General features: G+C 41.2%; 1 protein-coding gene across 8 annotated transcripts in view; it reads left to right on the top strand.

Annotated features, from left to right (window-relative positions):
• The window catches only part of Itpr1 (inositol 1,4,5-trisphosphate receptor type 1), a 338,451-nt gene that overhangs the window by 153,706 nt on the left and 172,025 nt on the right, over positions 1 to 12,720 (top strand). For all 8 annotated transcript variants that reach the window (XM_038318103.2, XM_038318102.2, XM_038318101.2 and 5 more), the window contains 4 exons: positions 1,777 to 1,931; positions 9,300 to 9,399; positions 10,388 to 10,548; positions 10,964 to 11,105. In XM_038318103.2, the coding sequence (XP_038174031.1) occupies positions 1,777 to 1,931; positions 9,300 to 9,399; positions 10,388 to 10,548; positions 10,964 to 11,105 (558 nt within the window). The remainder of the gene's footprint in view (positions 1 to 1,776; positions 1,932 to 9,299; positions 9,400 to 10,387; positions 10,549 to 10,963; positions 11,106 to 12,720) is intronic.

The raw sequence follows: 12,720 nt of genomic DNA, 5'->3' as shown, positions 1-12,720 counted from the left end.
TGCATTGCCACTTTAGCTTGGGAGTGAGAATGGGAAGTCTAGAGTCATATAAACCTTGGTAAAAATGTCCTCTCACCTGCTCTTGGTTTTCCTAGAAGTTGGCATCAATGAAGTGTTAGATCTAACTAGCTGTGTGCTGCTCCTAAAATTGGTGGTCACTTGCCTGGTCCCAGAGAGAGTTAGAAGACCAACCTGAGGCTTCTTCTCTGCTGCTCATCACATGTGTGCCTTTCTTCCCACTAGGTGGCATATGCCGACTGTACACCAGACTGTGTGGCTGGGTTCCTTACTAGATAGAGAAAGCTTACTGAAGCCACAGTTTCCTCTAGACCTGCTGGGGTCTCTGAGCTGTCACCGCCTGTAACCAAGCCCTTAGTTATAGCTGGTTCAGATTCTGTGTTGAGAGTGTGTATAGAACACTTTAGGTGATAAGCGTTAGGAGGGAACAGTTTCCAAGTATTCTCCCCAACCAAACGCACAGAGTATTCCTGATGCAGATGTTACCTTAGGGTAGAGAAAATAAAAGCTCTCAGATTTGTGTGTGTGTGTGTGTGTGTGTGTGTGTATATATATATATATATATATATATATATATATATATATATGGTATTAAGAGAATTTCTTAATAGAGTTTTTATTTTTGGTTTGTTTTTTGAGGCAGGATCTTGCAATGTTGTCTAGGCTAGTCTTGAATGCTGAGGATCAAGCACCACCAAAACCTCCACCAACCCCCAATCTCTCCAGTAGCTCTGTTATCTGAGATTATAGATCTATATAAGAGTAAAAGAACTTTCACTTACTTATTTATTTGTTTGTGGAAACTATAGTTAGATATCAGCCTTGTGGAGCTGAGTTTTCTCACATTCTGTCTGTTTGCTTTGAGTTGACCTCCTGGTCTTGATTGCTGTGTATTCCTGGTACTGTCTTCCTCTGCATTTGGGTAAGAAGTGACGTTTCAGACAGAAGCAAGCCAGAGATGAGGAATCCGTGTTTTCCCAGCAGGCGCAGGGCATGTGGTCTGGCATTGAAAAGAATTGCCCATGTGGTTTCCTAACTGAAAGAGAAGCAGAGCCCATTTGAGCAGGCATGCAGGCTAAGCCCACTTGCGAACATTCTCTGGCACGTGGACTTTGCTTTGGAGATGAGAATGTGTCTTAGAGTTGCCCAGTCATCATTGTTTATCAAGCTTTACTGGGAAGGATTTTCTTTCATTTCAACCAAATCCCACGGTAGCATGAGAGGCCCTTTGCTTTGTCATCAGTATTCTTGATCAAAGACCAGTGTGTTCTTCAGGACTAGAGTGGCTTGGCAAACTCAGGGACACTTAGATCCGGGTTTATTTTATTTCTTCTCCTAGGAAATACTTGTGTCATATTTTTGGAAGACAACCATTGCTATAAATTAACACCACCACAAATAACCAGTTTCACGGGCCAAGCTTCCTCAAGTGCTTGGCTCCCCAGCTGTTGCTCATGGGTGTGGCTATATGGAGTGAAGATTTTTGTTGCCACTGCTCTTTCCATAGCCATTCATCTGCTGTTGTCCCTTCACAGGGTTGGGACATTTTGTATGATGACACAGAGAAGTTGAGAATAAATAGTTTGGGGTCACATGGCTGATGGCCACCTTGTAGGTCTACTCTGAACCTGTGGTCCTTCTCCTGCCAGCTGCTGACACTCACTGTTGCTCCTCCTCTCTTCCTGTGGACTGTGGCATGATAGTGGTAAGTGAGGCTTCCACCTACAGAGCCCCTCACTTGATCCCTTTTCTTTTCAGGTGGACCCAGATCAGGATGCATCTAGGAGTAGGTTGAGAAATGCCCAAGAGAAAATGGTATACTCTCTGGTCTCCGTGCCTGAAGGCAATGACATCTCCTCCATCTTTGAGCTAGACCCCACAACTCTTCGTGGAGGTGACAGCCTTGTCCCAAGGTATGATTTTAAAATTCCTTATCCTACAAGAATCAGGGCTAGTCTTGATGGTCTGGATGTGTTTCTTGAAATACAAAGCATCGTGGCCTTTTCTTGAAGCACATTTGAAGGAGTTGGTGAAGCATTTGGACTGACCCCAACATAACATTGATATATATGTGTGTGTGTGTGTGTGTGTGTGTGTGTGTGTGTATATCAATGTATATATGCACCTCATCAATAGTAAGTTCTTGGTGGTTGGGTAAAAAGCACTTTATTTATGAGGCTTAGAGAGATGACTTATGGGTCAAGAGCACCAAGGACCCAGGTTTGGTTCCCAGCACATACATGTTGGCTCACAACTGTCTGTAACTCCAGTTCTACAGGATCTGATACTCTCTTCTAGCCTCTGTGGGCACTGCATGCATGATGCATGTAAACTCATGCAAGTGCACATACACATAGACATGATACTTCTTTATTTACAAGTCCTGTATTGGGGTTGGAGAGATGGCACAGCAGATAACATGCTTGGCATCCAAGCTAAATGACCTGAGCTCAAGTCCCTAGATCTGAAGTAAAGCTGTATGCATCTGTAATCCCAATGCTCTTCTGACAGAATGGGAGGTTGAGACAGGAGAGTACCTGGAAGCTTAAGAGCTGGTAGCCTGGTGTATCAGTAATCTAGTCTATCTGTGGAGAGCAGAGACTATCTCAGCAAGGTATGGAAGGTGAGAGTTGACACCCAAGTTTGTTCTTTGACTTATATACTCATGCAGGCACACACACTGTACACACTACACACACTGTACATACTGCACTCACACTCATACACACACAATTTAAAAGTGCTATTTAGGCTATTAATACATATCTCTGGCAGTTCTGTATTTTAATGCCTTTTTCTCCTTCCCAAAAGTTGGATGATCTCTTAGTAAACTGGATAAATAATTGAAAAAAAAAACTTTTAAAAATTGAAAATCACTGTGTGCATAGTAAGTTTATTTAAAATATTGAAAAGTTAGACTCATGGTTTTTTTTTTTATTTTACTGAACGTAACTATTACTTTTGCTGCCTAAGAATGTGTTTTCATATTGCATTGTGAATGGAAGAGCCAAACTTTAAACAACTTTCAGTGTTGTGTATGATGTGTGTGTGGGTGTACACGCACTGTGTGAGGGTGCTGATCAGGACAGTCTTCCTTCAGGGAGCAGGGGTCAAACTCAGAGGCCATCCTTTTTATTTTAAAAAGTTTTAGAGTTATTTATTTTAATTTTATGTGTGTGAATTTTTTGCCTGCATGTATGTCTATGTACCATGTGCATACCTGGTGCCCATAGAATTTACAGACAGTTGTGAGCCACCATGTGGGTACTGGGAACCAAACCCTGCTGGAGTTCTTCATCACTGAGGTATGGCTCCAGCCTTCTCAGAGTTACGTTCTTGTGCTCTAAGTGCTTTATGCATTGATCCATCTCACTGACCCCCCAAAGCCATTTATCTGTCTGTCTATAGTCATCCATCCGTCCATCTGTCTGTCTGTCATTTACTTATTTATTCTGAGGCACGGTCGCACTATGTTTCCTTGGCTGGCCTGGAACTCACCTAGATCTTCCTGTCTCTGCTTCCAAAGTACTGGGATTAAAATTGTACACCGACACACCTTGTCAAATCTGTTCTTACTAAATTCGACAACAGTATTATTCATGACTATACCATCCATTGATTTCCAACTAAGTAGCTGTATGTATGAAGCACAGTGCTAAGTAGATACCATACTCATCTTACATAATTTATAGTCTTATCATATTTGAAGTCCTATATAGGTAGGTATTATTCACCCTTTTATAGAAAGCCACTGGGACTCAGCAAGTTTAAGCAAAGTACCATGTCAGAGTCCTGTGGTAGAACCCATATTGGTAAATGGCTGAGGCAGAATGTCTGGACATTACATCTCACTCTTCAGCTCTGTGCTGGGTGGCAGGTGTCTCCATGGTGTTCACTGGATTTCTACGAGGCCCTCATTCAGTTCGCCTTTGTATTTCATTAGGTCTGCCTTGCCACTTTCCTGCTCAGCCTGAGGTGGGCTGGAGGCTATAACATCACCCCCCGTGTAATGACTATCACAATTCAGAATCCTTGACTTGTGCTCGTTGCTATTCCTGTCCTTCTAAGAGGAAGAAGTGGAAGGCATTGCCCATAGAGAACAAAACCTTACAAGATGAGACGGCCTCCCTTTGCTGTTCAATCAGATTTCCTAGTTATTAAGCTCTGTTGGCTTGTTCATCCCTTGAGAATCTGAGGGAGGATAGAGATGTCTGTCTGGAACACCCCACAGGATGTGCACAGCTTTCTTCTAGGTCTAAAACCTGCTACTTTTGTTACCTTTAAAATTAATCTTGTGTATGTTACCACGGGTGCCATGAGTTCATATATGTAATGTGCATGTCATGTCTAGAAATCTGCATTTCCCAGCCTCCTTCCTAGTCTCCAGGTCTTAGATTTTTTTCTGTTTCCTCTGCCATGATGTTCCCTGAGCCCTGGTAGTGGTGAGATTAATCACAGATATCCCATTTAGGGGTGAACGTTGTCTCTTATTCTCAGCATTCTGACTGGTTACACCTTCTTCCATGGACTTCTGTCTACCACAAAAAGAAGCTTTTATGATCAAAGTTGAGGGAAGCTTTAATCTACTGGAGGTCTATAGGTATAAGCATGAATATTTAGAAGACGTGTTGATCATATGACCATTTAGCAAAGAAACAATAGCAAATTTTGCTTCAGGGCCTATGGCATTCCTAGCCATTCATAAACTTTTGACCTGGGTACAAGGCATGAAATTTCTGCCTGTGGAGCAGACCTCAAATCCAGTTAGAAAGTGGTTAGCCCAAGTCTTCTGGAAGCAACATAGTCCTCTCATACAAGATAATTCTGTTCAAACTATTTTTTTATTTGGATTTTAAAATGAGCTCACTAGCTGACAGGTTTCCATAAGGCCCTTCTGTAGATTTTGAGTTTCGATTATATCCCACCCACTACCTCCCCCCCCCTCTCTCTTTTTCTCTCTCTCTCTCTCTCCTCCTTCCCCCTCCTGTTAGCATTCAGTCTTTTAATTCTCAAATTCCCCATTCTTTCATTTCACAGTGTCCTGCTATCTGTACATGTTTTTGTCTTTAAGTTGGCTTGTGTTGAGGTAAGCTTTCATGTTCTCTTTCTTGGAGTTAGCTTCTCCCCAGTCCTTGGAATCTGTTGATGTGCCCCCTACTCCACCTTATCTCCACTTAAGCGTTTCCTCCCCTGTAGTCTTTCACCTCATAGTTCCATGTCACCTGAGTCTACCTCTCTCTTAACATTCTTTTCCTCCTACAAAAAGGCCTCTTTCTTCTTTCCTGCCTTCCACCTCCACATTAAACAGGCAAAACAAAAGATCTAAAGCCAGGATCTGCCTATGGGAAAGAAGAACATGAGGCATTTGTCTTTCTGGGTCTGGGTTACCACACTTAGTATAACTTTTACAGTTCCATCCTTTTACCTACAGGTATCATTTCTCTTTGCAGATGATTAATATTCCCTTATGTACATATAACACATTTTTCTTATCTGCTCATCTGTTGATGGACATGCAGGTTGAGTTCTGCTTTCTAGTAGAGCAGCTGTGAACATGGATGTGCAGGTGTCTCTCTAGTACAGTGATTCTCAGCCTTCCTAATGTGCAAAGTTTTATTTAATTCAGTTCCTCATGTTGTGATAACCCCACCCATAAAATTATTTCATTGCTACTTCATGACTTTAATTTTTCTACTGTATGGATTGTAATGTGATATGTGACCCCTGAGGGGGTCATGACCCACAGGTTGAGGACCACTGCTCTAGGAGGCTATAAAGCTATATGCTCAGGAATAGTATAGCTTAATCATATGCTAGTTCTATTTCTTGTCTTTTGAGAAACCTCCAGATTGATTTCCAACATGAATGCACTAGCTTACTCTCCAACCAACAATGTTTAAGAGTCCCCTTTGCCACATCCACCCCATTAAGGTCTAATTATTTTATGTTTGACACATTTACTATATATTGTAGGCCGCCTTTATTACCTGGTGACTATTCAGTTATTTGTACTCTGGCCTGCACATGAGGGATATCTTCGTGAATGTTTGCATACACATTTTTGTGGTCCCATATTTCTCTTGAGTCCATATCTAGAAGCAGAGTTGCTGATTGTAGGGTAATCTTGAGTTTAACCCTTGACAAGCTGACAGGTTGTCTCTCAAAGTAGATACAGCACTTCTGTTCCCATCAACAAGCACGTGAGGGTTCCAGTTCTCACCAATATTTGTCACCATTTTTTTTTTTACTCATCCTAATTAGTGTGAAGTGAGATATCATTGCGGATTGCATTTACATTTCTCTAATGGTCAGTAATGTTGATCCTCTTTTCAGCAGTTTATCTTCTCATACTCCTTGTCATTTTTCTTAGTTATACATCCTCTTACTATTGAGTTGTGTTTCCAGATACAAACATCTGATCCATGAAAATCAAATGTCTTCTTACATTTTATTTTTCCGGTCTTTAATGATGTCCTGAACAGGTTCAAGTTATTTTTCAGTTTAATTCTATTTTGGATTCTTACCTAAAAAGGCATGACCACAAGATTTTATAGTGATATTTTCTTCTAAGATTTTATTTTCATTGTTTATACTTAGATTTTTGATACATTTTGAAATTGTTTTAAACATATTTTGAGGTAGGAAATACTGCATTTTAAAAACTTCCTTTCTCCATGTAAATAGGTGTTGGTGTGCATAACTCAGGAACATTATAGCTTAAATAATTCTCCATCTTCCACATTCTGACGATTAGTGAATTTTTCTTAGGTTTTATCATTGAAAGTCTGTGCTCAGGGATTGTTAGGCTAATGAAGAACTACTGAAAGATGTAATTTAAGATATCACACTGTCTATAAGAATCTTCTTTATTGCATTTCTTGGCAAAGAGGGAACCAAGAACTCATCAGCTTGTGTTCCCCAGTGACTTAGAAATCCCCATAATCCCAGGGGGAAGGCAAGTTTAAATTTCTAATCGGCTGGCTAAGTGGTGTTGGCTGGTTGAGACCCCTTCTCTGTGTTTTGTGCATTCATTACTGGTTCTTGTAGGCCAGCTTTCCTTGTGAGCAGGTGTCCTCACACTGATACTTAGCTTAGAAACAAGAGGCAAGGACTTACATTCAGCCTCGGGAGATAATAGCTCTGGCATGGTCTGCCAGTGTGTTCATTTATGATCTTGCTGGATCGTTGCCTTAATATTTTTTTCTTCATTCTCGTCCTTAGCTGCCAACCTTAGAGCCAGAGGAAAATAGGGCCTCTTATCCATTGATCATGTGGAATCTAAGTGACCTTAGGAGTAACACATTTCTTTCTCTGCATATAAAACCTCTGAAGTGCAGGAGGGCAGTTGGAAGAACACATGACAACCAAAAAGAAAAGTATTAAGATGCCATCCATGACTGTGTGTGCTAACACATTAAGTCATTTTAAAATTGTGCTGTATTTTTCTTATTACAGATTGCAATATATAAAGTTAGAGATATGCACAAGTAGTATCAGCAATTGCATTTTTTAATAGTCAGTGGACAAAGAATTTTCAGTGTCAAATAAAAGGGATAATGACCAATCTTGGATATATTGAATCAAATAATAAAGTTGCAGTATGCATAAGTTAGATAATTTAAAGAGTATTGTAAGGACATCTATTTGTACAACTCTTGTGTACTTATCTCAAAAACATGGCTTTTGAGTTAAGGATTAAGATTATTTGTTATAGGACTCTATAGATTATAATTATACAACTAAAACTATGTTCTGATCTTTGGTTGTACTCTGAAAATACAGAAAATGAACCAAACTCACTCAAAAGGGAAAAAATGAGAATACCCCAAATAATATCTTGTCCATATTGTCTGATTCATGTTAGTCACAGTAAATAGCACTAGGGTTTCCCTCTTCTGGCCTCGAAATGTTCATGACAGTTTCAGCAAAAGAAGCCCAGGTCTACTGAAGGTGCATGTCTGCGCTTGTGATCTTCCATGAATTTGGTATGCCTTGGTCCTAAATGACTCTTCCTTTGAATGATTTCCACTTTACCTGGTCTTCCCCAGTCTGCCATTGTCTAAAGTTCCAGTCCAAAGTCATCACGGTTTCCTGTAACAGAATGCTTTTGTGTCTTGAGTCCTCCTCACCTGTCTCCTGATTGTGCTTTTTAGCGCCCGTTTCCTGTCATTGCTGCTTGCTGGTGTCCTCTCCTCTTGTCTCACTAAAGGAATGGCAGTTCTTGAAGGGTGAAGTGCCTTCTATTGTTTTCTACTATTTCAGAAGTGCAGCTGTGTTGAAAAATGTCTTAAACATGATGCATGTTCATCATATAAAGAAATAACCATAAAATAAATCATGTGGAGAAAAATAAGCTAGTAGCCACTATATATGATTCAACTATTCAGAGGAAATCAGCTGCACTTAAGATCCTGGGTTCATGTAGGTTCCAGACAGGTTTCTGGGTACAACTGTAGCATGTGATTTGTCATACGTGGAACTGTGAGCTATTTTGAATGATCTTAGTGGAACTCTGTGTTGTGGATGTGTTTTCAAGTAAGCAATTATCACCTGTTACCATTTTAAGAAACTGACATTCCATATACTGTAATGGACTAGGTCCTTATGCACATTAGATGGCACAGTTTTGTCTTACAACTAACACTTGACTCAGCATCTTTGTAACATGCACTGCACCTGTGGTGTTTTTCTTCTGAAAAAATCTGAAGTTGGAGTTTGTAAATAAAAGCAGTCATTTATGTTCCTGTGTTTGTATTTCATTTATCATGTTGTCTCAATGACCAGACTCTGTTCTAGAGCTGTGACTAGTCCGTTCTAGCCAGAAGTGCTCAGGGGCCGGGAGTGCAGCTCAGAGGTATAGCTCGTATCTAGAATGTCAGGCCCTTGAGCAGGCCTGTCACTAAAGCAAAACACCTACCCTAAAAGCTTAGGAGAATTCCTTTTTTCTACATACTAGCTTTCCCCAGCCTTAGGATCTTAGGAATATGATAGGAAAAAAAAAATAGTACTTTCTTCTGTATTAATGATGTACTAAGTTAAGTGTTTATCTGAAATTTATATGTTAGCATTAAAGTGTTGCCTGTGTCTGTCCAATTTTCATTATTCATGTTTCTTACAGATTTGTTTGAATTCATTGTGTGTGTGGATCAGTAACTTTTAAAGTCTGTTTTGTTCTTCTGTTTTTCCAGGCTACTGTTTTTCCTTTAGCGTGGTGCATGGTAACCACATTATCATGACCTCCTATGTTCTTCTGTCTGAAGTTTTTCATTGCTTCCCTTTAGAAACTCCTATGTCCGTCTCCGACACCTGTGCACAAATACCTGGGTTCACAGCACAAACATTCCCATCGACAAGGAGGAAGAAAAACCTGTGATGCTGAAGGTAAGTCCAGACCGTGGCCTCATGCTCTGATAAAAGGGCTCCTTTGACGGCAGATGGGGAGATAGGGAACTTTGGAGAATTTCCCTGTTGCTTTGTTTCTTTTTAGCTTTGGTTAAGAGTACAGTCATGACCAAACTTGATGTGATGAAAAAATTTATTCCAAGAGATCAAATACCTGGGTCACGCCAGCTCAGGGATTTGAAAATAAACAGGCCTTTTCTTTTATTCCCTTGCTGTTGAGCAATCATTTCATGTCTGCCATGGCTTTGGCTATGGGAATGCCTGCTTGTGTCTTGAGATACATTGATATTTGGTTGATTCCCCCCGCATCCTGCGTATTTTTTCTCTCAGTGTATGTGATGAGTATCCATTCTCTGTGCATCTAAAAGAGATTTCCCCACCCGTTTACCATTGCCCCTCTTCTCCGCCAGCCACCAAGCTTCTATGGCATGAATACTTGCGGGATTTTTCTTTTGAGAATTTTTTCCCTTATAAGTGTGTTTAGGTTTGCAGAAAAACTGAAAGAATGGTACAGTGTCTGTGTTCTTTAGAGTCAGTAATTGCCATTTTATATATTTACTTTTTCTATTAATAGAATGTTACTTAATTATAAGTTGTTCCTATTGCATGTATTTACCCTCATATTTCCTTCTGCCCTTTTCCTTTCTTTCCACGCAGTGTATATTCACATGGAAATAGCTCTTTTTAACACAGTAGTACCATGCGCAATGAATATACGCAATGCAGATGTAGCAAAATTGTTTAAAAATATAATAATAGCCCTCCCCCATTACTACCTCACCAGTCCCCACAAAACTACTTTCCTAATTGGAGAACATCCTTCTAGAAGTTTCTTGTGTCTACTTGATACTAATGCCAAGAGAACTCCAAGTTCTTTGGATTGCCCAATATCCTGTAAACAAAGCATTTGATTAGCGTCTTACTTTCCCAATCAAGATTACCATATGACAACTCCCTTGACTTTCAGATTGGTACCTCTCCTCTGAAGGAGGACAAGGAAGCCTTTGCCATTGTTCCTGTTTCTCCTGCTGAGGTTCGGGACCTGGACTTTGCCAATGATGCCAGCAAGGTGCTGGGCTCCATTGCTGGGAAGCTGGAAAAGGGCACCATCACCCAGAACGAAAGAAGGTGAGTGCTTCCCACAGGTTCCGACACAGCAGTCCTCCTCTGTGACTTACAAAAACCCTTGGGGAACAAGGACTCTGAAGAACTGTGTGAGTGAGAGAGAGGCAGGCCTGAGAAGAACTGTGTGAGAGAGAGGCAGGCCTGAGAAGAACTGTGTGTGAGAGAGGCAGGCCTGAGCTTTCTGGGCAGCTGCGCTGTATGATGTCCAGAAACAGTGCTTTTGTACTTGCCTGTGCTTGGTTTTGCTTCAGAGTCATGTTAGGTATGGTAGCTCAATTGGCTTCAGCTGTGGTTTCGAGGGTGCTAGGAAGCATGAGTCCTCTTCCCTTTACCTTGTTCCTAAAACTTGAACCTACAGGCAAAGCTTTTAGCCTGTAGAAGTTTGAACACTGCCTTTAGCAAGCTCTGCTCTCCTAAGGTCTGTCACAAAGCTGCTGGAAGACTTGGTTTACTTTGTCACGGGCGGAACGAACTCGGGCCAAGATGTGCTGGAAGTAGTCTTCTCCAAGCCCAACAGAGAGCGGCAGAAGCTGATGAGGGAACAGAATATCCTCAAACAGGTCAGTGTGCCTTGGTGACCTTCGGGGTTAGCCTGTGAGAAGCCTGTGGAATCTGTGTTCATGCGAAGAGACATGGATGACTCTTATCCGGAAGAGGTAGTATGGATTATTGTTTGTTAAAAAGTAGTCCTTTCTTAGTTTTCAGTCTATAGCAAAATTTAAGTGGCAAGACAGTGTCTTCCTGTATCCCCTGCCACAGTGTCAATATTCTGAAGCAGAATGGAGCTTGTATCATATGAACATAGATTGATAAATAGTTTATGGTCCACTCTTGGTGTTGTACATGATTTTTTTTTTTTGTTTTGGTATGTGTGTACTATCACAGTATCATTGCCCTAAAAATCCACAGAATATTTTCATTGTCCCCTAAATTTTCTGCTCCACCTATCCATCCATTGTTCTTCCGCTACCCTTGGCAACCACTCCTCTTTTAATTGTGTTCGTGTTTTCCTCATTCAGTCTGCCATGTAGCTGGAATTAAGTAGCTCGCAGGCTTTTCAGCTATGTTAGGTTCTCCATGTCTTCTCATGGCTCAGTACCCCAGTCCAGCTGAGAGGTACCATCCTTGCTGAGCATGAGCCATGTGGGTGTTCACCTATTAGGCACCCTAAGAAGCATTCAGGTAATACTTCTATGCCATTCAAAAACAGTATAGTGTGTTTAGGGAATTTGTGATATTTGACAAACCCAGCAGGCCTATATTAACTCTTCTGGACAGCTGTAGTGATCACCTCTAAATGTTTCCATAAACATGGAGTGCTAGTTTACAGAAGTATCTAGATGGCATTTGGTATGTATGAGTCACCTTTCTATCACTGTGACAACATACCTGGCAATAATCTTACAGAGAAAAGGTCTGCTGTGATTCCCAGTTGTAGGTTTGGTCCATGGTCACTGACCCTGTCGCTCTTGGCCTCTGGTGCAGTGCATGATGGTAGGGAGCCTGTGCTGGGGCAAAGCTGCTCTCCTCTGCATGAGGAAGCAGAGAACTTGTTTCTCTGACCAGGCCTCTTCTATGCAACCCATTCAGCTGTGAATCCAACCAATCAGATCAGAGCCATCGTGACTCGGTCACCTCCCAAAGGACTCACCTATTAACACAGCCGCATCAGGGACCAGGCCTTAACCATGAGCTTCTAGGGTCCTTTAAAATTTTGAGTATTGACAGTATTAAATAAACAGACCGATTCAAGGGAGGAGCATGGCATATCCAGGTAGAGGGCGCACGCTGAATACATGCAGTGCATTCTCCAAAGCTGCGGGAGAATTGCTTAGTGTTTCCTTGAAACCTGCTGGCGACCAAAATGAAGAGACTAGTTACAAAGCCCCATACCTCTCCGTGAGAATTTGGCGTGTGGAAATCCTCCTTGCTGTTGGGCTGTGAGAGACAAAATTCATATTTCAGCAGAGTTTGAAGTCCAACAACAAATTACATCCAGATGTTTCATGTGTTGAATCCCAGACTAGAATTCTAGCTTATTGTCTTTGTTCATTCCCACAGTAGCCATCGCGTGAGGGGTTAAAACAGTGTTGGTCAGTTGCATAGGACACTGTGTTTCTGAGGTTTACAATTGCTGTCCGTTTTAATCCTCACAATACTTAAGTACTGTAGATG

Source organism: Arvicola amphibius, chromosome 2 (genome assembly GCF_903992535.2).
Source record: "Arvicola amphibius chromosome 2, mArvAmp1.2, whole genome shotgun sequence".
In the NCBI taxonomy this organism is placed as follows: domain Eukaryota; kingdom Metazoa; phylum Chordata; class Mammalia; order Rodentia; family Cricetidae; genus Arvicola; species Arvicola amphibius.
The sequence above is the reverse complement of the archived record's forward strand: the minus strand, read 5'-3'. Positions and strand labels throughout refer to the sequence as shown.